The sequence below is a fragment of the Lathamus discolor genome, chromosome 2 (genome assembly GCF_037157495.1).
Source record: "Lathamus discolor isolate bLatDis1 chromosome 2, bLatDis1.hap1, whole genome shotgun sequence".
Lineage (NCBI taxonomy): Eukaryota > Metazoa > Chordata > Aves > Psittaciformes > Psittacidae > Lathamus > Lathamus discolor.
This window is the reverse complement of record NC_088885.1, coordinates 111,560,822-111,586,381: the sequence shown is the minus strand read 5'-3', so window position 1 is coordinate 111,586,381 and position 25,560 is coordinate 111,560,822. Positions and strand designations below refer to the sequence as shown.

The following is a 25,560-nucleotide window of genomic DNA, read 5'->3' as shown; positions in this document are numbered from 1 at the left end:
TACAGGAAAAAAGAAATATCCCAAAATGATACCCTTTTATTTGTAAAGCTCTGATGAAATAACATTCCAAATGACATCCCGCTTGAAGACCAATGGAAACCAACCTAACTATGCATCAGTCATACTATACAGATTGCATCTTACATTTTCAAGATGCCTAAATATCTTATGGAGTATTTACATATGTCTCAGTTAGGTAGTAAAATTTCACTGTGATTTGTTTCTTTCCAGCACACACTTATTCGATGGCAAAAAAGAAAAATACCTGGGATGCATTTGCCTTTTTGTACAACACTTTGGAGCAAATAGCGATTTTCCTGAGAGAAGGCTTGTTCTTTGAAACTCTTGCTTCAACATTTGGAAATACAGAAAGTGAGTGGGGTTTTGTTGCACTAAAAAGCCTAAAGATGCCTACTTCAGTTTTTCTTTTAAATTATTTACGTACCATTAAGTTAAAATGTTTACATTCATTCATTCGTATAAAAACCGCTGTTAAATCTTATGCAAATGATTTAACACTGATTGCTGCAACGCAAATTGCACTTCTTTAAAAAAATTATTGTATATATGGAAGAAAAAGATCGGATTGCTACCCTGTTTACAAATCTCGACTGACGTGGTACAGTTCAGCCAGAAATACGAACTTTCATAAACCGCAGTCACAGTGTACTTTAAAAGTTATATCGCAGTCTTGCAACGTGAGTAAATATTTTAAACCAAAAAAAAAACCCCCACCAACCCCAAAAATCTCCTTAACCAGCTGGACCTCGAGAGACTTGTACCAAACGTTGTGATTTCTTCCAGGGGCATAGCTGGGCTCTGAGGAGCAGAGCAAGGCACGCTGAAGATGGAGAGCGCAGGGGAGAGGACCAACAAGGAAAAGACATGAAATGTTCGGTGTGAGACGTCTGGGCCAACTCGAGCAGTACCCACTTCTGACGCTCATTAAAAGGTATCTTGCCATCTCTGGTAGTTAAAGCCTTTGCTACTCCTTCTCTGACACTGGCAGCTTCTGCCAGGCTCTTGGGAGAGAAGGCAATGAGAGAGTGAAAACAACTACACAATCAGAAAGGCAGCGCTGCTGGGTAGGTTGAGGATGTACTTCTGGAATCTATCAATAGGTCTAGATTTCGCTCTTTTTTTTCCTTTTTCTTTTTTTTTTTTCCTTCTTTTTTTTTCTTTTTCTTCTTGAGAGTGTAAGGCTGCATTAGCTACATTAACTGTCCCCCGATGGGCATTTGTTTTCCATATATTTTGCTTGCATAGATGAGGAACTGGATGTTTTGGCAGAGTCTCTTTCTGAGGCTGAAAAACAGCTCTGCCACCAAGGCACAAAAACGTTTTCAGAGGAATAGTCTTTGCCAGCATTCTTGCTGCTGCTGCCACTGCCACTGCGACTGCTCCGCAGAAGAAACCATGCGCCGATGTCTGGGGGCTGCTGCACAGTGCCAGGATCCAGCTTCCTTCATGCCAGGTCATGCCAGAGCCAGGGCACACCAGGGGTCTTGTCTCACGGACGCCGTCACTTCAGCTGTGGAGGTCAGGCTGACTCCTGTGTACAGCCCATCTTGACCTGAATACTTAAGGTTGCTGCTTTCGGGACTGGTGCTCTCTCCTGGGCCAGACATCACTGACGAGCTCGCCTGGAGCGGGAGAAGAGTAAAGAGAGATTTTGATCAGGTAAGCTTTGCACACACTAAGGTGTTGCATTAAGGAGTTGGAGTGTGGTGGGCTCAGGGCACAGCCACTATCCCAGCATTTGTGTGGAAAATCAGGGTTTGTCCTCTGCTTGCCTCTGTGCCTCAAAATCCTGAAACTGAAAACATGCCTCAGGGTCAGCCCATTAGTTCATTAAACCCCGCTGATGGGAGCAGTGTCTGTATTTGGAGATGGGGACATGGTTGTATTCACAGCAAGGTGGAAAAGAAAGTCTGGGATGTGCAGAAAAACCTGGAAATCAAACCATGATGAGGAAGGTAATGTGCATGTGTCCCGCTGCCCCCCTACTGAAGGGACACAGATGCCAACACCAAAAGGGTGACCCAGGAGTGGTAGCACCTATAGTTTTGCTTCCCCAGTATATCCCAATTCTCTAGCAGCAGATGTGGAGCACCTCCTGGAAATCAGCCTTCTTTGGGACCCTCAGACCTTGAAGTGCCTAAAAACCATTCCTCGCCTTTCAACATGCTAGCCACAGCCTTCATCTGTGTAAGACTGGCCACTAAAGATGATTTTTTTCCTTTCAAGTAGAGAAACGCTATGCCTTTGGACCAGGAGCCTTTTCGTTCCCCACCTACACATACAAGACAACACACAGGGGAGCCCTGATAGGCACAAAGATGAATCTCTGAACCGTGCTGGAACCAGTCCATTTATTTTAAGAGAGAAATGGAGAGTTACAAAGACAAAGAAACCATCATTTTTTCCATGAGGCTGAGCAGATCCATTAAAGAGGAAAAATTTGCAGTGCCAGACAGTGAAGGGGCAATGTTTTCACCTGATAATGGAAATATTTAAGAGCTGACTTCATGCAAAATTAACTCTTGGATATGTCAACTTTAAAACCTTAATTTACTTGTTAATGGATAGTCTTCAGATGAGATTCCTTAAAAAGAAAAAAAGAAGGAAAAAACTATCCTAAACTGTGATTGCAGGAGCTTCCCGCCTGCTGTTTAAGAGAAAAGTATATGTATTTAATCATTTTACAAGAGTAGAAGTCTTGGCTGTCCTGGAGCCTTGCCAACCTAGCAGTCCTGACATAGGAAAAGCTAGGCTTCATGTATTCAAAGGTAATATCCAAATGGTGCTGTGCAGGGTTCTTGTTGCCATGCTTAACCCAGGGAAAACTTCCCCTTCTGAAAGAGCTATTCATTGCCAGTAGTCATTCACATCTGAAACAACCTGGACTCCAGTATTTTCTCTAGCTTTTATTAAAATGGTTGATGGCCACTATTCTTCCACCTAGCCATCAACCAGGATTCAGCTCCATCAGGCGCTACCCAGAAATGCAGAGATGGAAGGAAGAACTGCTTGTCCCCCCAAACCAACCAAAATAGCTCTAGTCCTAAGAAATACAGTTTACCACTCTCAAATACACACTTATCAGTCAGTGACAACGAATCTCCATACCCTCTTTCCCTGTGACTACAGATGGCAAATTCAATGAGGCAGGTTTCATGCTAACCTTTGGTCCAGTTTTGGTCTTGCATCAGCCTGGTTTTTCGAAAAGGCATTTTTAATTACTAATACATCAAATAAACTCCTCATAGCATAAAAGACATAATTTTTAAGAGCCTGAGGTTCCTCACAGTGGAAGAAGGGTTTAAATTAAAGCTCAGCAGTGTTTGCTCAATCTGAGCCAAAAATACTGCTAACTGCTTTGAAAGGCTCCCATTTACCCATACTTGCTGCTGTTGTTCCGGTAGGCAAATATCTTATCACTACCTGTTTTTTCTGGGCTTGGAAAGTGTAATTCACCCTTTTCCTGATTCAGCCCTACAAAGGTGGGGCACAGGGACCCATAGTTTCCATGTGGTGTTATCAGCTACCCCTCCCTCGGGCACCCCAGAAGGGAGGACACGGAGGCACGTCCTGTTTGAAGACTGCCCATCCCTGCCCGACCAAGGCCGGATCCTGGCTCCATTGAGCCAGGGCGGGCAGGTCCTGGGCAGGACTGCTAGGCTTGGAAACCCCACCCCAGTAATGTCATCACAAATTCAGGCAGCTCAGGCAGCTCCCAACGTGCGACATGGAAAACAAACTTCAGCTCATGAAAAGGACGCGGCTGAATCACAGCTCCGCTCCGAGCCTGCCTATCTCTGCTCACACTTCTCCAGCAAAAAAGATGACAGAAGTCACAGTTAGTTATCAAAGGACATCTGTCAGCTGGAATAAATAATCTGAACAATGCTGCTCAAGTCATTGAGCCCTTCTAATTCACAACAGCTGGCTCTATCAATAAAAAGTAACGGATTTATTTTTATTGCTGAAATCTGATAATAGGATAGATAATCAACTGAAGGTCAACTTCCTGAGGAAAAAATGAATGAAGCCTGTAGAGAAGAGTTTGACTCCCAAACAAACAGTGGAAGTTTGTGTTTGTATCTGCAAATGTATCTGTCTGTATCTTTTTACCCAAACCAGCAGAAGCTGGTCATAGGGCAGCCCCCTGTTTTCTGAACAGGAGATGGTCTTTCTGTGGAGTACCTGCCCACCACGCTCACAGGGAGACCTTAGACAAAGCACAGAGAGACATCTACATCGTACCCAAACCTGCTGTCAGCACCCTGGAGCCGAATTCACCCGCCCTAAAACTGGTCCAGATCAAACCAGCACTCGAGGAGCAGCATCAGCATCTCTGGCTGAAGAACTCCTGCTTTCTTCCACCCAATCCCTCCTGCACTGTCTTCCCATCACAAAATCGGGGAGAGGGGAGGGGCACTCCCCTTTAGCTTTTCCCCACACCTTTACAGGGAGGAGGCAATGGCTCTGAGTGAGGAGCGCTGCTAACAGCTGGAGGGGGTGGCGAAGGGCCTTGATCTAGACCTTTGCTCTATCAGATAGACCTTTGCACTACCCACTGCACAGGTTCAAAATACTCCATGAATTTTGAACATTACACTGAGTCTATGGTAAGCTGAGTCTCAGCTAACACTCTCCTCCTCTTCAGTTAGCCTGCTTTAGTGTTGCTGTGCTTAAATGATAGCCATAGTCAGCTGAAACACACTTGCAAAAATTTCTTCCGCATAACTGTGTTGTGGCAAACTGTGGTGGAGCCCTTAATTTTCCAGCCTCAGCCTCCCTGTGACAACTGGCATCCCCACTGAAAGCACTTCCTCGCCACTGTCACTCCCTGGTTTCTGAAGGGCAAGTCTCAACATTGCAAAACCATGGCCTGTTTTTATTTCATGACCCTCTTAGTACGCAAAATTGTCATTTCTTGCCAGTTCAATTGATCCCCTTGTTTATATTGCAGACGTGTAAGCTTACGTATCTTCTAATCTCTCCTTTGTATTATAGCAACATAAATCTGTGGTTAATACTGCATTAATTTCCTAAGGGAGGCAACTTCCAGCGTGGCTTGGGAAAGCAGATGACCCCACTGCTGTCAAGGGCTGTATGAGTAATTGGCTTTATTGCTTTGGCAATAAAATGAAACAGAGCAAAATGTATGTGTCCATACGCATACAGAACTCCAGGGTAGGACCAAAACCACTCTTTTTTATCTTAGATTTCCGCAGTGAAACAAAAAAGCTGGATTGGCTCATTCTGCTTGATACAAAGTGAAATTATCTCTTTCAGATACGTCTACAAAGAACAAAGAAAATGAATGACAGAATGCATGAAACTGACTGGAGAAAAGAAACTAGCATCCTATTTTGTCCAGGAGTGAGGACTACTGCAGAAGAGGTAGGAGACCAAGAGAAGATTTAAACTGGAGTATCAGATCTCCCAGTATAATTCCCTGACTCCCAGACTATTTGGTATTTTAGGTTGCCATGTTCCTCAAGCCTCCTGTTGATTTTATTCCACCTGGTTTAGATAAATATTTACTCATACCAGGACTGAGGCACTGTGTTCCCATTTTCCAGGTGAAAGTCCTACCAACCATGCTGGTCAGCCTTTCTCATGGAAACTCTGTCCCGACAGCTATGAAATTATTCTATATCAACTGAAACATTATCATCAAATAGTCTGAAGAGCCCTCAGACATTCAACTTTCTGATATCCAGGTGAGCAGAAGATCTTTTTTTAGGAGGTCCAGTCTCTGGTTCATCCAGGCTCTGGGAGGTTCTGTATGGAGTCTGATTGCCCTGCAGCCTGCATGAATGTCCTACCTATCTGCTACCTAAACAGGAGCAAACACCACCACCTCTGACCATCTCTCAAACCCTCTTCTGAAAAGAAAATAAAGCAAATACAGGAGACACTCTTCATAAAATTCAGTCTAGGTTTTCAGGCATTTTGGGGATGGTTAGAGCTGCATTTTCCTGCTGTCTCAGCACCTGCCGAGGCCATTTCAGTCAGCCCTCTCACTTTCCCCCCTGCAACACTGAAGATCCAGTCCTGAACCACTTCTCAAAGTAAATCTCCATGGGAACTAAGCACTGGTTTTACCTGCAAGACAACTATCCCAAGTTATTCTACGGTGTGTGGTTACGGTACTTCTGAGAAAGCTCCAAATTGAAGGCAAAGGGCATAGAAGAGGAGTCTTCTGAAAGAAGAGCTCTCCTGGTGTTGCTGAGCCTTTACTGACATCAGCCCTGGCTCAAGGAGCCTCCATGTCCTGCCATAAAAAGCAGATTTTACAGCAGTTTTCATACTGCATTTTATCCTAATAAGGGAATAAAGTCCCTCTAGTAATCACAGTAGTTGGAGCCCCTGTATGGAAATGGATGGGTGTGCGCTACAGACCATGCCCTTTGTTTAGCAACGTATTCTGCATTGCTTTTCCCTGTACAGTTTCAACAGCATCAAAGAGAAAGCAGGTATAGCTGCAGATGCAGGCTGTCTGAAACCTTCAAACCTTCTTTTTATGGGGATGTAAGGCAACTTCATATATCATGCAGCTGGACCTTTTCCATGTTAGTAACACAGGACGCCCAGTACTTATAGTGCTTAAAAAAACAGAAATAGGTCTAAATCCTAGATCCAGATGTGAATTTGGCAAATAGCCCCTTTACAATGGGACAACGAAATGTCTCTGATCCAAACACTTCTACATTTTGGGATGTTTGAATTCAACTTTGCACCCACAGCAATTCATTAGTCATATCTTTTAAATGTTTAAACTTCAGCTAGAACCTAAAATCAACATTTAAGATTCTTGCTAATTTGTCTCAAAATTGGCATCATGGAAGATTCCCTTCATGAAACAGATAGTCTCAAAGACATTTCCAAGAGTAATTGCCACCCTTCTCTTTTTCTGCCCTCCCTTCTTTATTTTACTTTAGAAGAGATAAAGAAAGGCAGGGCAAAAAGTGAATATTACTGACACAAATGAATTCTGCTGAATTTTGTTTCCATTAGATTTCTACATAACTGGGAACTCTTTTGGCAGCCTCCCACAAAAAGCATAATAAATTGCTTTAGTACCAGTAGAGGAATTCGTTTTCTCTGTTTCATTTAGCAACAACGTTGCTGTGAATTTCACACAACAGTTTCTAAAACGTCATCAAATTTCTCTGCCTAATGTCAGTTTGGCATTTTTCCCCTTTCCATGGAATAAAGGCTGCAGAAGTAGAAACAGAGCAAAACACAAGCAAGTTGCCATGCCAGTTGTGTAACTCATGGGGAATGAGCCAGGTCACTCTTCTAGCAGGTGTCCGTGTTTCGGCAACGTCACCAGCACCGCTTGCAGGTATTGATGCCATTCCCCTTAAAGCGACCAAAGATTACAGAGCCTGGATTCATCCATCTCAGGGGTTTTTCCCTCCTGACATGGCCCAGAGAAGTTTATTCTCCTTGTGCAAAGCCATTGCCTGTTCTAAGAATAAATACAAACCTTCAGGCTATCAATGGGTCAACTCAAATGGGAAAAGAAAAAATAATCAAGGAAAACAGAACTCTAGTAAAGTATCTTTGCTTCAGCATGTGATCAGATTACAGCCTGCCTTGCTCCAGAATGCTGACATCCCTCCACTCTTGACAACTTCAATGGGCCTTGTGAGCGCTCAGACCCTCCCATGGGACTTAGGCCCGTAAGAAATTATTTCACTTCCTTTGTAGCTAGTGATCATGCTCCCAAATGATGTCTGGGGCAACATGAGCCAGTCTTAACTGCCACTACTTTCCACTTTCAACCTCCAGTCTCCCCAGTACTCATTCCATAGAATTGATGATTCTTGGGCAAAGCCAGGAAGGATGTGGCCATGCCCACAACATGTTCTGACAACTGCTCCTTGCAAATCCAACCCTCATCTATACACATATGGGGCTGGGGTGCACTAGCCTCTCATGGGGAGGGAGGGTCAGGGGATGCCAGGATGTCTGGTCGCTGCTGCTTCAGCGTGTTTCACAGCCTCTCTCCATCACTTCCTTTCACTGAAATTTTTCACAAGAGGTAATTTGCAAGTGCTTTGCATATGCAGGGCACATCTGATCAAATCATGGTGGTGAAAAGGCTGTGCAGATACAAGGCTGTGCTGGATACAAGGAGACAGACTTCCCAACCTGATGTGCAGGAGTCCTCTCCCAGCCTGATCTGCTGCAGAAAAATCAGGGAGAGCTGAAGTCCTAGCGCTGGAGGATGCTGTTGGGTAATTTAAGAGCACTCTCAGGGTCCCTGGGAGTCGCTCTTAGTTGCAAGCAGCTCTCAACCAGCCTTTTGGCTCACAAACTGTGTCCCTACCTCGCTCTTCTCTGGTACCCACATAACTCCACCTGGCAAACTCACATTACAAATGGTACTATTAGTATTATAACACAAAGATTATTAATAACAGGTCTGTATGGCCTCTCCTTCCCTGACCAGCACATGAGTGTCCTGCCTACAGCCTACACCACTGCCTTCACCTCGGCTGGGAGTGTGCTTCTAATTCTGTCCATTCTATAAATCTCACAACATTCCTCAGAATCAGTAATCCTGCTCAAGGCAATGTAGCAACATATTAAGGAAAAACCGGCTGCATTTTTCCCCTTGCAAATATAAGGTGAGAGCCTAAACGAGTATATAGTAGTTCACTGGGGGGAGTCTGAAACCCTGTACCAGTTCTCTTTTTTTGCTTATCGTTTCTCTTTTTTTGATGTAATCTGTTTATTTTATTGGAGTGACAGGATTTTCTCATGTCAAAGACAAGCCCTTTTAGTAATATCCTTGTCTGGCAGCATCCAAACCCAAAACCCGATGCCTCTGAAACTGGGTGGCCCTGTCAGTCCATGAACAGTTGCATTTGCTAAACATGTTTTTTTTTCCCCCTTGTACAATAAAACTTTGTGCATCAAGAATTAAATTATTGAAAGGAATTTGTATGTTGGGAATGCTGAGATATTGAAAAATAGTTATTATAAACAATGTCTCCTTATCATTAATAAAGGAGTAGAGAAAGTCACATTAGGAAAGCTTTTCAAAGAAATGATGTGGCAGGGCAAAGGATACAGAAGGCCCAAAGAGTGAGTGCGGATATGAATATGTATAGCCAAGGGGTTAGAAATTAATCTACATTAAGCTTCACTACTTTAGCGGTAGTATTTGTTGTCACAGACACTGAGTGAAGAAAGGAAGTTCGAGATGGTTTTGACTACATGATGTAAAATAAGGATCAAAACTAAAGGGATTGATCAGCATTCCTCTGGTGCTCCTCTGGAGATCAGTGCTGCCAGATGCTGAGCATCTGGTCCCAGAGAAACCCTCTGTGAGGAGAGGGCCAATCTCCTATGCACTGCAATCAGTAGGGCACCCCAGCCTGGTTTCATCTGGTTCTGTGTCGTGGTTTAAGTGCATATCTTAGTTTAAAACAAAAGCCTTTATGTTTCCTTTCATACAGTAGCATAACATTTTTCTGGGGTTTATCAGCAATTTGGGATAATGCATAAAAATGCATATATATATTAAACAGCTTGTGGGAAACATAGCAGCAGTGCCTTGAATTATAAATTCTTATCAGGTCACTTCAGAAGAAGAGGGGCACAAGCACAATTGTTTCTTGAAAGCATCAATCCAGCATGATTTATTGTCTTTGCTCCAAAAGAAAACCTTTGAAATGGAACAACCTGACCGTTTCAAAACAAAATATCTGGGGTTAAGCTGTGGTTAACTTAATCATAAAAGTTATATAGATCTTAATTAAGAGGTTTGTAAAGTACTTCAGCTTGTCGTTCTGTTTACAGCTATATGTAATATCCTCCGAAAATCTTGTTCCAGTATCAGCTAACAAAACTGAAAAGTTTGTTTAGATTATTGTTCTGCCAGATAAGATAAAAGCTGTGATAACACTGCACAGTGATCAGCCTGCTTACAGATACGGACACCCGTTCATGGCTTACCCCAGAGGCTGCAGTCTGTGTGCCGGGAGAAGTGGTTTTGCTACAGTCATCTGAGTTATTAGAAGACGTGGATGTTGGAGTCATAGGAACCGCAGTAGTACTGTTACCTGAAAGATGGGAATTGGTATTTAAAACAAATATTTTCCACCAGGGGGAAAAACCTCTTGCAGCTCAACTGTCTTATCTTTTTATATTTACCAGAGCATGCCTTTGACTTATTTATGTTCTTAGGTTTTCGCTTCCTGGTCTGAATTCCTTCTTTTTTCATAGCAAGAGGTCGGGGAACCTGAAAAAATTAGATTTGCACACTAATCACAGAGTTGCATACGTCCTCTAATATCAAAAACCAAAACACACTACAAGGTCAAATGGTGATATTCAAAATGCCTGTACAGCACATCAATTTTTTCTGTTGTAATACCAATTCAAAAAACCTTTGCCTTTTATTTGGGCAAAGCAATGGGTTGTTTCAGGAGGTATTTTAGCTAAATAACAAAAGCAGGGAAACCTTTTTCTTTGTGTGAACTGAACGGTTTTTCCGAAACCTCAGTCAATCCACAGATAAAAAGTACATTTTTAGAGGAAAACAACATTACTGCATTACTTGGCCCTCAGGTGTTAGGAAAATAAGTTGGACAGGGTATATCTGAATCCGGATTCCTTCTTCCAGTCATTTAGGAATTATCTTCAGTGACTGATTCTGGAAACCAGGAATGCATATGACAGGAAAAAATATTGCTCTCCCAGTGGACCAGCTACACAAACCAGTTCATCGCCCGTGTCTTAGAAAAGAAGCTTTAGGCCGTATTTGTTTTCATAAGCAGTTCAGCCCATAATACAGCTTTATAGCATCCAAATTTATATTTATAGGGAAAACATGCTCCAAAATCAGATTTGTATTCTGTGTCTCCACAAATATAATCATTATAAGAAAACATTGATTTTAAAAAAAGGTTTTAACTTAGCGATGACATGAGTTTGGGAAAATGCAATTCAGGCATATGCTTACTATCATTGTAATATTTAAACCTGCAATATAATTAACTTTTTTCTTGAGGTCAAGAACAAGTCCCAAACACTCCCAATGCCCATGCTCTTCAAACATTTGTGCTTGACTGTAACTTAATCCACTGAGGCATAACAGGATCTGAATTTCACACATCACATTCAGGATACAGCTATTTTCTTTCGCTATTATTGCCTAGCAAAGGCTGAAATCACATTTAAACTTTTGCTGGCATAGCTATGACTTGAATTACGTTTAAAGTTTTGCTGGCATAGCTATGTCTGCCCATGAAAAATGGTCTTATTAAAGGTCTAGGGGTTTTTTTTCCCCCACTGATGAGCTGTTTTATATCCCATTGGCAAAAAGACCTCTGCCGCTCATCTGTTTCTTTGTACAGATCTGTCAGGAAAGCTACAACAGCAAACACATAACTTGTCACAGGCATAACTTGCTAAAATGGTTTAACTATTTTCTAATGTCACGCATTTTTTGGTCATTTTATCCATTTTGTTCACTGTTTTTTAACTCCACAGCCCAAATGAGCTGAGATCATTAGCATTAGCAGAAACATTGCCCCAGCTTGAGAAAGCCTAATGCCACTCTTCAAAGCCACCAGGTACCGGCTGGCAGGAAGACCACCCCTTCCCCAAGGGAGATTCAGAGCCTGTGGGGAACGTCCCTAGGTGAAGAAGTGTCCACTTACCCCGTGGAGCTTCATGTAGAGGCCGCAGGCGTTACAGACGGGCTCACCCTCCGCGTTCCTCCGCCACAGGGTGGTGGTCGTGGTGTGGCAGTTAGCACAGGACAAGCCCAGCCGCCGCGACGAGGGCTAGAGGCAAGAACAGGCAAACACGGGCATTAACAGGCAGGCAGGAGCAAACGACTGATGCCTTTAGAGTTTATGAAAAGTAATTTAACACACAGTGGGGACAGTAGAAGGTTTTTTTATACCATCTATCAGTGACACCCCAGAATTAAAATGAGATTAACATTATTTCAGAGATGGGAAAGCTGATGTGGAGAGGTACTGTGAGACTGCAGCTCTAGGCAGTCACAGCAGAGGCTGCTGACACATGGACCTCTGTTCAGACCACTGGGCACTGACTTTTCCTCCAACAAGACAGCTAGGATGTCCTCCATTCAGCTGAGGAGAAGGCACATCACTCCTGTGCCACCTCTCCAGCTGGTTCAATGCCCTCTCCTCTCTGTGACAGGCAATGAGGTCCTTTCCAACCCTAACCGTTGAGGCAGCTCTGAACCTGCCAGCAATACTTCCTACTCATCAGAAAAATAAACCTCTTTAACCACCTGCCCTCAGCAGCACCACAACTAGAGAAAACTTTCCTGGGCATCATACAGCAGCGGCACCTTTGTAAAATATCCTTTACCAACACCCATTCTATCCTTGCATTAAAAAACATGTCCTGGGAGCATGTTTTACAGAGCAGAGCTCCCCCTTGGCCAGCAGAAAAGCTGGTGGGTGACAACAAGGTCCCCACTGCAAACAAGCCATTTATGACACTCTTCCATGGAGTCTGGAGCCAAGATGAAGCAACCTTGTATCAGAAATAACTGTATAACCTGGAGCTTTATGGCTGCAGGCTGTATATCATAAGTGAAGGCAGTCCTCATAAACATGTGAAACGAAGGTGAATGGGTTATAAAAGTCCCTGTAACAAGTGATCTCTTTTACGTTCATCATAAGCAAAGAATTCCAGCTACATCATAAATCTAGCCTTTTTCAAAGTATCGCATTGTCAAAAAAGATAGGAAAAAAAAAAACCTGTGCCTAGCTCTGCGTCTGGCAGCAGAACAAGTTTACACGGAGAAGTCAGTTTTGGAGGATTGCATTAATCTTATTCTGACTATAAAGCACCCATAACAGAAATTACTAACTTAAGGGTACAATGCCCTTCCTCTTGAATCATTTACTGCTGGGTTGTTAGAAGTAACTCGGTCACCTTTGATACTGCAGAGCTGCCTGCCACTAGGGTAAGCGATAAAAATGTTGTGAGAATGAAGAATATTCCAGAGTAATAACCCAGTTTTGTGAATTTCTCTCTGTTGAGTTTCTTTAGCAGTAAGCCTTCATCTTGCACCACAGCTCAGAAAGAAATCTAGATTAAATATGAATTCTGTAACTTTGAATCAGTAACCCATTATTAATTGTACAGCAAAAGAAAAGCAGCACAGCCAAGAGTAATATAGGCTGAAGTACACGCATATGTTTTTTAATCTTAAAAATACAAGTCTCATGAAAACAGATTTTTTTTACCTCATTATTAAATATGTATGCATATAGCATCTAATTGAATTAAGATTTGATTAAATGCAAGTTTTACATATATTGGGTAAAAGATCTGGTCTTAACACATATGCTTAATTTTCTTTCTTTGCATATGAAATGCCATCAGATATTTCATTCTATTAAATCTTTCTTTTGTGTGCAGTCTGGTATAAACCTTCATATATTCTATTTCGATAGCTTTTGCTCATTCCCGTATCTAAACAGACACTGAGTTTTGGCACGTTTTGAAGCTAAAATGACTTTCTGTTGCAGGAATTTTATCAGAAACTTCAAGGCAATCTAAACATGTTTAGCATTTTCAAAACTTTTTCCCTTCTCACCTACATATTTCCAACTGTATGACTACACAGTCATGCTTGATTTATAGTTATGGCCAGCGTACTCGGTAGGGATTGTTACGCAGAGCTATCTCAGAGTTATTTCACCGAGGTGTCAGACTGAAATCAGGCTGTGGTTTGACTCTGGTTTAGTCTCCTTATCCCCAGTCCCTTTCCAAAAAACAGGAGGAACACAGAAATGCGAGAGCTGGGTATCAGCTACTTGAAATCCGCGTTGGGCCAGGGTGCCGCAGCCAGGCGAGCTCTGACACTTCAGACAAGCGGCAGATCTGGCCCGTCTGCTGCATCTGCCCCCAGTAATGAGATAACACCTTGTGTCGTGAAATGTAGTGAGCCACCAGCTAGAAAAAATGGGCAGCCAACAGTAATTAACATCTGGCTTGCAGTTAAATTAACTCTTTGGCTTAAAGAAAGGTGGTGTGTGTTCTTGAGCACTTACTGTCTGCTCTGATCATTGCGCATTTGGGTTTTGCTCCCCTCCCTTCTCCCGTAAGGGCATTAAATTCAACCGGTTGTGAAATAAAGACTGGGATGTGTTTTGATGCTAAGAAATCAGGCATGGAGCAAAGCAGCTGTCGATTGAAAGGGGCTTGAAAGGCCAGTGGGTTTGATACACTGTCTCCATACACAGGGGTCCGAGCATCAGCTTGGATTATACCAGCGTGATTTATTGTGGCTCACGCAGTAACAACCATTACTGAAGCGCATATTCTTTCTCTCTGCTGACCTCCACCCAGATTTGCTAAACATAATGTGCAGTTCCCGCTTGTTAAATTTTCTCCTTGCCTATTCAGTGCCAGCCGGAGTTATAAACAGGGGTTCTGGTTTGTACTATTTATTTCCCCCCTAGTTTTAGGAGTATATTTTTAGAAAAATTGCCGCTCATTTCTTCGGAGTGAAACAAAACAAAGGCTATTATCGTTGTTTAAACAATTGGTTTTCTTTGAATTATATACAAAACTTGCTTACATTCCCAAGGATCGAGCTCTCAGCAAACAAAGCAGGTCTGGAGAAATTCCGAGCCCTCTGAACAAACACTTTCCAACCTTGATTTTTTTTTCTTTTTTTTTTTCTTTTTTTTTTTTTTTTTTTGCTGTTGGAAACATCCAACATCAGCAGCACAAATTTATTCCGAGCCACCGATGCCCCCTCACCAGCAGGGTCCATCAGCTCAAACAGTCAGGCCCGCCCATGCCCGGTGTGGGGCTCACGGGGAGCAGAGAGCGATTTCGCCAGCATAAAGCTCAGAGGTGGGCCCAGAGCTACCAGCGCTGTCGCCCCTCACCGTGACCGCTTTGGCCTGACAACCTGGTCAGGAGCCTGGGGGATCACAGGGCTAACACAATCAGATTGCCCCTGCTTTACACCTAGCAAGCTTTGACGGATCCCATCCCGCGGAGCGCAGTTCTTCCCCTCCCTCTATCCCCACTCACCACTCTCTTCTGGGGCTTGATGAGGGGCCGGCTGAGGCCGTTCATTTTGGTGTACAGCCCGCAGGCGTTGCACAGGTAGTTCCCGGTGCCGTCTCTCCGCCACAGCGGGGTCTGGATGGAGCCGCAGTTGACGCACTCCCGGCTCTCGGACAGGTCTTCCAGCAGCTCTGGAGGGCAGAAGCAGAGGAGATAGGAGGTGGGGCTCGGCCGCCGGCGGGCGCGGAGCCCTGCGGAGCGCTTCCGCGACCCCGCTGCACTGTGAGAGGGGCCCCGGGTGGCAAGAAACCAGCTCTGTTCAGCTTCGGAAAAGCAATTCCCCGGGAGTGACCGCTACCACGCGACCTTTTTTTTTTTTTTTTAACAAAATCCTCCTTTTCTTTTTTTTTCCTGTTTTTTTTTTTTTTTTTTTTTTTAATTTCTCTCAATGTACCAGGCTCGCACAACTTTTGCTTCACGAACAGGAGCCGGTGCTCCCCAGGACAGGCTGAGGAAGGCGGGCAGAGGGAGAGGGGTGTTACCAGCCATATGGAGCAGAGATCACCGGCACCCCGCACTCTCGTCGGGATGCAACCCCGGAGCGACCCGGGGTGTGCTCGACGCGTACAACCCCCGTCGCGATGCCCACAGTACGGGGGGATACCTGCCTTTGAGGGGGCAGAGAGAGTTATGTGACGGCCAGAATAGCCGTTTCCCGGGTGTAAGGGACAGGGTGTAAGGATGTGAGGACATAAATATATAAATATATAGGCGGTTATATATATATAAAAATATAAGAGTATATATATGTATAAATATAAGGATATAATGAATATATATATAAATATAAGGACATAAATACGTCAGGACATAGGGAGCGGTGGTCTTGCCCAATATTCATTCCCCCAGCCTATGGCTGGGCAAGGAGTTTTTACCCCGACTCTCATTTTAAATGCCTTGCAATTAGTTTAACTTAAAGTTTAGAGACAGCGTTTGGGACTCTGGTATGTCAAAGGCGGCGATGGGGAGCAAGAACTTTGCCTCGGCTATTTGGTCAAATTCGAGATGGTTGGTAAGAAACGGAGGAAATGGGAAAATATGTGGTATTCTGCCTCTTGCTCTTGTAGCTACTGAACACTGAGGGAAAAGGGTCTAAAAGCACTGCACAAAAATAAAGAGAACCGAGCTATAAAAGCAAACAGCTTCACCCCTGCGAATCCTTGTGGTCTTGTTCTGACTCATTATATCCATAATGGGCGGCAGAAATAAATACGGATTTTACAAATAGAAATAATAAAAGTAGGTGTCTGTATTTCTGCAGTAGTTTTCGAGTCGAGTCTGGGAAACTCTGTTTCACTCACAGCTTCGCCTCTGATATTTCTGCTCCCTCCATTCCCCCGCTACCTGCTTTAATTCATCCCTGAGTTAGTTTTCCTTGTCGCTCACTAGCTGTGAAGGGATAGAGCTCGCTAACCTCAGGCAGCTCTGGGACAGTGCTGCGGTGACACGAAGGGTACCCAGCTGAGACAGAACGGGCCCAAAGGCCCGAACCCACAGAACTCCTTTTCTCACCTCCCTTCGTTTGGAAATTATTAGGCGCTAAACCGGAATGGGCACACGGCAGAGTCCAGAGAGCACAGTTCAGCTTACGTTGTCAGCCTCTAGCTCATCGCTAAGATTTATTAATCTCTGCACTAAAAGCGCCATTGAGGGCTGTAATCAGGAAAATGCTTAAGGCTTCAAGGACGCTGGAAGTTAAACAGTTATTTGTCTCAGCTATTTGCTTTATAACGTTATCTCCACGCCTGCAGAAAGAAATCCTGCCGGGACAATACTTCTCAAGCATTTAAAAATATTTTTTGTTTCCCCTAAGTGCGTGAGAAATAGATTTATCTCCAAGGAAAGCAAACTAAAGTTTTAACTCTACTCACGGTTTTAGTAATGGTGAGAAATCTGCATCAAACTGCCTAATATTTAGCCGTAATATATATATATAATATATATATTTATCACGGCTATACTTTTTCTGACTGCTGACAGGATTATTGGAAAGGAGGAAGCAAGGAAGCAGCCCCAGCACCGCGACTGCTGGCGCTGCCTATGCTCCCTGCGCTGCCTGCTCCTTCCCAGCTGGGCCGGGGTTCAGCAGCTCCAGAGGCACAAGGGAGGACGTGAAACTCCCCCCGAAGCAAGTAGAAGTTCCATTCCCTTCATCTCAGAAGGCTTGGCATTCCTGCTCCAGCCTCCTCCTGCGCCCTGTGCCACTTCTGCCCCATCCCTCTCCTCTCCCTTCCTTCAGATTCTGCAACTTCACCTCTATCCCGGAAAAAAAAAAAAGGTATCCACAACAAGGTTATTATATTTTTTCGTTCATCACCTATTTTTGCACTGTTGCTCTCCGAAATTGAGATTTTCATATCGCCCCGAGATGTGGCTTCTCGGGTTTGCTCTGCGCTTCTTCTACCACCACTACAACTGGGTCGTCTTCCCTCTCTTACGTTAGTAAACACCAAGTGGGAGGCTTAAAATGCCTAAATCTACCAGGGTATTATCGAGAGACAGGAGGAGGGAGCATCGTGTACACCCCTATAGGGAGGTGACAGGACATCGAGTAATTTTCTGCAACACTACTGAAAGAGAAAATCGCAGTGTACAGAAAATACACCTACCTGGTGGGTAGTTTATGATTAGCACAAATGTTGATCAAATGTGTGTGTGCGCTTGTGTATACGTGCACATATATACATAAATATACAGAAGTATATATAAATATGCATAAATACATGTAAATATATACCTGTAAATATACCTAGATAAATACACAAACACACACACCTCTATATGCATCTATATTTATACATACATACATATAGAGACTTTAAAGCTGAAGATCGTTAATCTTTTTACTTCTGATTAAATCTTCGCAGCTCAGCCTCCGCTTCTACGGCTCATTTAATGACACCGAGAATTTCCTAAACTAAAAAAAAAAACAAGGGACGGGACACCTCGGAAGCGAAAGTAAAATCCCATCAGGAGGTGCCATGTTTTAACTGCAGTTTATAAACGGGGGTTCTCGTTCACATCCGAGGTTTTGCTTTGCTCCTTTTCGTTTATAACGGAGCAGCGAAGAGGTTTGAATTTGAAATAATGCCAAATGGCTAAGCGAGCCTCTGTGCTTTCCCTCTAGGCTGCAAGAAAGGTTAATTCGCAATTATTAGATTAGGTTGATCAGATTGCCGCATTTAGGGAAAGGGAGAATGTACAGTTAAGAAAATTAAAAGCCCGGTTTACACTGGGCCATTCGTTTTGTGAACGCAGTTTGCAACCCAAACTGCCAGAGCCCAAACAACGACGCTTGCATTTTGGGTTTTTTCTTGGGGGGGGGGGGGGGGCTAATATTCCTGCCCAAACCACCGCTAAGGACGAAAGCTACCTCCAGTCCACCAAAGACACGGTCCCGGGGTCGCCGTCCCTCCACGGCATCACGCAGCCCCAGAACCCCGCGCCGGCACGGCCCTGCCGCCCCGTCCCCTCTCCCCCCTGGGGCCCGGCAATGGGCAGCCCCGACGTGCGCGGCCGCCCTTCCTGCACACGCTGTTCTGCCCGCCCCACCGAGCCCGGCGACGGGTCTTACCTGCGCTGGGAGCCCGGACGGGGATGGGGGCAGCTCGGCCCTGGAGGCAGTGCAGCATGGAGTTCTCGAAGGGCGCCGTGGGCCAGGCCGGCGTGAGCTGCGGCCCCACGTAGGACGTGTAGGGCCCCGGGTAGGAGCCGTTGAGAGGCCGGGCCAGGGGGCTGTACTGGTCCCTAGCACCCAGGCTGTTGCTGTAGGCGCCGGGATCCCGGGAGGCCCCGTTGGCCACCGGCGGGCTGGGGGAGTAGGGGAAGCGGCCCGAGGGGTGGGAGCCGCCGCCGGTGCTGTACGAGGGGCTCTCTGCGGCTGGCTGGGACCAGACGGCATGGCCGCCGCCCGGGTGGCTGGGCTGGGCCGCCCCGCTGCCCTGCAGGTACGGCAGAGTGGGCAGCATGGAGCCCACGCGGGTCGTGGGCACGTAGACCGGTGAGCTGGGCGTGGAGTGCATGAAGCCGCTCGGAGATCCGTCGTAAGGCGTGGGGCCCTGGGCGGCCGAGATTGCCAGGGTCTGGTACATCTCCTCGGGCTGCTCGGCGCCGAGGGCGCTCAGCTTGGGGCCGCGGCTGGACCAGATCAGCTTGTTGGTTTGGTCTAAATCCGCGAAGAGCAGGATGTCCTCCCAGCTGGGCAGGCCGGAGTGGTGGGCGGCCCCAAAGGGCACGTAGGGAGCGAGCAGCGACCTGCCCTCGGTGGCGGGGGGCGGCGGAGGGGCCGGCCGGTGGCTGCCGTCGGGCTCCGGCAGAGGAGTCTTGGAGGAGCCGCCTGAGGAAGAGGACGACGAGGAGGAAGAGGGCGAAGGAGGAGACGGGCGCTGCTCCCTGGTCGCGAAGGGGCAGAAGGAACCGCCGGCGTCCGCAGCGCACCGCTTCACCGTGCACCAGCCGACTTCAGCCACGGCCATCCAGGTCCCCTTCAACTGCTGGGTGTGGATGGGGAAGAGGAGGAGGGGAGGCGGAGGAAGAGTGAGGGGGGGTCCGCAGGGCAGGGCGGGGAAGGAGGACACAAAAGGGGGGGGGAGAGAAAAAATAATAACAAAGTTTGCAAACAGGACAGCCCGTCTCCCTCCCTTAATGAGATTCATCAGGACTTATCTGGACCCTCTGAGCGCTTAATCAGTCATGTCGCCTCTGCGCTAGTGTCCCCTGCCCCGGCAGAGTGGGATCAGGGAGCCCAGGTCAACATGTGCTCCGCCAGCTACGGAGCACGGTCCCGCGGGACCAGGGCTGCGGGATCCGGGTCGCTCTCCGCGCCGCCGGGAGCTGCTCCCCCCCCATCCCACCCTCACTGCTACGGGTTTGAACGTGAAGCGCGCTGGGGGGAAGGAAGGTGGGCGAGAGGACGTGGAGAGATAGGGGACAGAGAGGGAAGAGGGGCATTTTCCCTTGTCTGTGCCCAAGCCCTTTCCTTGGCTGCTATGGTTGTTATTATTACGGTTATTTCAATGAATGAGTCATTTGACTCGGTTCCACCGAGAAAACAATCAGGAAGGCGATCCCTTTAAGGTTACTACTCTAAAGAACGATGTTAGCCTTTCCGCGCATCGTCTCGCTTGTTTGCTAATTTCCAGCCCAAGGTCATGAAAAGAAGGAGGAAGAGGAGGAAAAGGCACTCAGGAGCAGGGAGATGCGCACGGGCAGGGCCCCGACGTGTGCGCGGGGGAGCCGGGGCCGGGGCAAGGGCCGGGTAGGCTGTGCCCGGAGCAGGACAAGCTGGCAGCCTGGACTGTGGGCCTGCCCCGAGCCCCGGCAACGCACTTTTGGGGGGGCGGCATCCGTCCCGCAGCCAGCTGCGGCATCGGGGCCCCCGCCGAGAGCGGTCGCGGTCCGGAGCCGGCGGCATGAGAGAGGCCGGACAGACAGACACAAGGGTCTCCAGTGCCCAGCCACTGGGGGAGGGGGCAGAAGCGAAAGGGGATGCCGAGAAATGACTGCAAGAGAAGCGGGCGGTGAGGCTCTCTGCTCTTCAGCCCACTTCGGAGCTCTCCAGATAACCATAGGCACATGAAGACAGAACACACGCACACACACACAGCCCCCTCACAGATAGGCACCAAATACGTCTCTCCCTCCTGCGAGATAACTGGGAGATAAGGCTCCGGCAGATAACGGCTCCAGGCACCGGCATCGGATGTTTGCCCACAAAGTCCCCCTCGGGCTTCTCCGACCAGGCGCAGCGGCGGCAGCGCCGCTTCCCTCCCGGGGAGGCCGATAGGCAGGAAAGAGGGCAAGAAAACGAGAAATCGCGGCGGAAGAGCAGAAAGAAGAGAAGCGAGGAGCCAAACCTGTTGCCGGTGTCCCACATGGGGCAGAGGAGCGGGGCCGCCGCGGGCGGTATATCCAGTACGGCGGGAGCGAGAGGCGACGGCGAGTCCAGCGGCTGCTGTCGGAGGCTCATGTATAAAAAGGAGAGAGGAGGCGCCTCTCGCAGCCCTGCCGGAAAACTGCAGGCAGCCGGCCCTGATTGGGCTCGGCGAGCCCTAAACAAACACGCAGCTCCGCAGGGGTGCCAGTCCCGCGGCCAGCCGGCCCGCAGCTGGGGGCGGGAGAGTGCGCAGTCGGGGCGGGGGAGGTCAAGAGAAGGGAGGGGGGGCCAGGGAGATGGCATCCCGGGGTGCCTGCAGCGGGGGGGGGGGGGCGCCGGACCCCCTGCTCGGGCAAGAGCAGAAGGGGACTCCCCCTCCTAGATGCCCAGTCTTTTTCCTCTTCTTCTTTTTGTTTAATAACTCATATGTAATACACACACATATCTTCTTTAAGGTGACTATTCCCCTTCTATAAGTGTTTTTCCTCATGCCTCCCGACCTCGCAGCGGACAGCCCCTCGCAGTGGCCCGGAAGGATGTATGCCTGTCTCTCGCCCTAAGCAACCAGGTGAATGTCTCATAAAAAAACCCCTCTCCTTAGTTTCACTCGTTAAAGTCAGAGCTAACCGTGAGGAAAAAATGTGGCTCCTCCTAGAGTTGCCCGAACCGTCAGGTGAAGCCAAAGAGAGCTGTGGGATGTGTCCACCCCAGAAGCAGGCAGTAGGCATTTTTCCTGTTTCTTTCTTATTCTCTTTCCCTCACCCCTCCCCAGCCCTCTTATCTCAGCTGTGTACAAACTGATATGGTACTTAGCAGGAAAGTGACTGGAAATTAAAATAACTTCGTTCACCAGAGGTTATCAGCTGGATATCTGTCATCATCAGTTTGTACAGAAAGAGTCATCTGCGGCGAAGGGCTGGACTAGAACAGAGCCCGGCTCTCGGCAGCCGGCAAGACATGAGCCCTCCCGGCAGAACCCGAGCCCAAAGCTGCTGGTGCGCGGTGCTGTCGCTCCTGGGGTAGGCACGGCTTTTCTTTCCGTCTTTCCAGGCACGGTGAATGGGAGGTGAAGAATCCGCAGTGCCGGGGGTACGGTAGAACCCCGGCTGCTGCCATCCGCTCTGATGGCGGAGGAGGAACCGGTTGCGACCTCCAAGTTTTATTGTGCTAGTGAATTTTTGTGCTGTAGCGCGGCGGGGGTTTGTTCGGGAAAGAACCACTCGCCTCAGAAACTGTTTCTCCATTACATTGTACGATTAAAGGCGCTACTTCTTTCTTGTCAGTTCTTTTTAAATAATATCGTTCTTTTGGTCACCCTGCCAGGTTGAAACGATTTTTTTTTCTTTATTATTTTTAGATGGATTTTAGTGCGTGTAATATTAAATAGAAAATAACCTTTTGCAAGCGAGGGCAGCCATTCGTTGTCTGTAAACGCCCGGCATGCCTTCCCACCCGAACTTACAGTAGAAAACATTTTTTACATGGGTTTTTTTTACCTGGAAAAACGCGACAAAAGCAGGGGAAGTCGTGGGTGTCGATGCCCAAGACACTTCTCCCCTGCTTGGGGACCTGCTTGCCGCTCTAAATTTCTGTGTTGAAAAGCGCAGACCGACCGGCTTTAAGTTCCGCGTTTCCTCTAAGTCTTTTGGATGCCCCTTCTCGAGTTAAACCCTGCGATATTTCAAACACGTGTTAGGGTGGATATAACGCCAGAAATGTCGATGTTTGGTTTTGTTTTGAAGCGACCGGATTTACTGGCTGGGAGGGGGTTGTCAGTGCCCCTGCCCAGGAGATGAGGATGGCGGAGAGGAAGAGCGGCCGCACTGGCCTGGCAGGCGCCTCTTTCTCTGGCTCCAAAGCGACCAGTGTTTTACACTTCAGGCGCCTCAGGTTTTTTTCTTTCACCGCTGATTAGCCTGTTTACGTTACAGCCAGGCTACAAGTTTCATTTTATTTCCTCCGATACACCCGATAAGAAAACCCAGCTTGAACTGGAACCGCCGTGGGAAACCATTCCCAATCACCCCTTTCCTCTCCGCTCCTTTTCGGTTCAGGTTTGCTCTCGAACCGCTCAAATCATATGGTCTTCGGTCCCTAACTCTTAATGACGTCACTCCCTTCCCAAATCCCGCTTTTCTGACGTAACTTTAACCCCGGGGCTCCGGGAGCCCCTCGGGTACCTTCTGCCGCGGGGCAGGGGTAGGCACCCGGGGAGCATCTGCAGCTGGGAGTGCAAAGGTGCAGGGAAAAGCCGGGAGGTGAATGTTCAGTGGGGAAAGGCACCGCTGGGGACGTGGTGCCGGTGAAGTAACTATCACTCCTGTTCCCTGTGGCCAAAGCGGGAAGGAGGCAGACGACTGCGGGGGGGAAGAATTGAATTTGTATCTGGTTAAGGCAGATTCCCTCACTGGGCACTCGGACACTTCAGCCTCCAAGGGAAGGGTTGGGCGAAAGCCGTGTGCACGGGCGGTGTGGTTGCTCCGTCATGCGCTCCCGGGTCTCTGCATTAGGCAGAGGTGCACTAGGCAGGAGGCGAAGGGTCCGGTCTGACCGCATCCCCGCCGCTCCCCCGACCCAGGCAGCCCCGGGTGCAGCTCGTATCACCCGGGGCCGGGCACCAGCGCCTCCGGGGCTCTGCGGCCGTGGGGGCTCGGCGGGCTCCGGTGGGAGGCGGAATGAGGGGTCACTTTGGAGACTATCGCAGGATGGAGTGTATTCTTTTCCGAGCCATGTTTATGTAACTTAATGTACTTTAGAAACTGCCGGGGAGTTTAGGCCGGGCTGATAAGCGTAGCGGTTATTAGAGGCGACGTGCCGGCAGCTCTCCCCCTCTCTTCCCCCGGTCGCTTATCCGCGCTACTTAAAATACACTTTTATCAAGGCCACCCCACGATACAGAGTGTTTCCATTCCCCAGCGGCTGTGACATTGAAACGGACTTACCTATAGGGATATCGGCAGCGTTCAGCGGAGCTGCCCCTCTGGCGGCTCCGCGCTTCCCAGCTGCCCGCTGCTGCCCGCCACAAAGGGCTCAAGCCCCCGCCGCAGGCACGGAGGCCGAAGCCGGCGGGGCGGTCAGCGTCAGCCGGGAAAAAGGGGCTTTCAGCAGCAGCCGAGAGAGAGAGGTCTTTGCCACCGCCCGTCACCTCCCTCTCGGGCCGGGCGGGCCAGCCTCGGGAGCTAGGGCAGCGGTCAGTGAAACTCGCGCCCCAAAGCAGCCCGGTCCTGTGTACTGCAGACCAAGGGAGAGAGGGAGGCATGGTGGAGATGCCTTTTGTCAGAGATGAGATGTGTCCCTTGGGAAGGACGGAGCCGCCACGTCTCAAGGATGAGAAGGGAATATTTTTTCCTTTGCCCTAATCTCCTATCGAAGCGCTGCCGGGTGCCCAGAGGCCGGGCTTGAGCTCCAGCCTTTCTTGCTGGTTGCAGACTCGCAGGCTCCGGGCCCCCACGCTGCCCCCGTCCCGGGCAGGACACCCTGCCCCGGCTCCGGGAAAGCTTCCCTGCTCCCCCTTTGCCTGGGGCCGTGCCCGTCGGCGGGCAGCACGGCAGGAGGTTATTCCCCCCTGCAGTAAGTGGCCTCCCAGTCACTGGTGACCTGCTGCGGCCGTGATTTTGGGTGATTTCCACCTTGTCTTTCAGCCCAGCAGAGAGCCTGCGCGGATTTTTAATGACCCCCATTTTCTTTTTATTTGCCCTCCCTGCCCCCTCCGAGGCTCCCCTGGTTAATGATTTCAGCCTTAAAAAAATAAAAAAAATAAAAAAGGATTAAAATCAACAAAACGCGCGGAGGAGAGGCTCCTGTTGCCGCGTAACCTGACTCCCGCAGCCGGCTCTTCGCGGTACCGGCAGGCTGAGGCCCGGCGGGGCGGGCAGGGCCACGGAGATGCCCCCCAGCTCTCGTGGTGGCCGGGGGGCAGCCGGAACCCACGCTGCACCCTAAGAAACGTGGTTACCATTCTGTCCAACAGGCGCATAGGCGCTTTGTCTCTTTCCAACACATACACAGAGGCTTTGAAAATGAGGAGCTACGGTTTGCGTTTATTGCTGCTCTGCTTTTTTATAGGTTTGTAACGGGCGGTAACTAAAATGGCCTAATTTTGATGCTTTGTCAACGGATCCCTCAATGCCTTTGCTAGGAAGCGGTGGGACAGTGCTTCATGTATTCCTTGCGGTGACGAATATGGTATTATATGTGATGTTTAACTGCAGGCTGAGGCCAGAAGGAAAGTCTCCTTCTCCCCAGGGTCCCGCCGCCTTGCTGCAGGGGACACGGCCGCGGGTGGGAGCCACTGCCGCTCGGAGGAACCCGTGGGGACCACCCGATATCCCTGCCCGCTCCTGTCTGGGTGTCGGGGAAGGCTTTTAAGGGTCCTTTATGCTGGATCGGACACGGAAAACCCTGGGGAAAGTTTCTCGGGCTCCTTGCTGCGAGAGCTCGTTGTAGGTGAGAGAGCGGGATGCGGAGCAACGCACTTCTCCTCCCTACCGCATCAGTGCAGGGCTTCTCCTCATCCCTCACAGTCCTTAGCACGGATGTTAGGCAATCTCAAAACAGATTCGCAATTAGGTATCCTGCCT

At 48.2% G+C, this 25,560-nt stretch overlaps 1 protein-coding gene across 2 annotated transcripts; it reads right to left on the bottom strand.

The window, feature by feature from the left end:
* Positions 1–21,182, bottom strand: GATA6 (GATA binding protein 6). 2 transcript variants are annotated; one of them, XM_065668111.1, is made up of 7 exons: positions 20,961–21,182; positions 18,680–19,598; positions 15,070–15,236; positions 11,694–11,819; positions 10,183–10,270; positions 9,985–10,091; positions 1–1,643 (listed from the first exon to the last, which is right to left on the bottom strand). In XM_065668111.1, the coding sequence occupies exons 2-7, from the start codon at positions 19,578–19,580 to the stop codon at positions 1,476–1,478; spliced, it is 1,557 nt and encodes a 518-aa protein (XP_065524183.1). In that variant the 5' UTR covers positions 19,581–19,598; positions 20,961–21,182; the 3' UTR covers positions 1–1,475. The 2 variants fall into 2 exon arrangements, with proteins under 2 accessions (XP_065524183.1, XP_065524184.1); XM_065668112.1 differs by having other exon boundaries at positions 18,680–19,595.
* Positions 21,183–25,560: the final 4,378 nt, after the last annotated feature.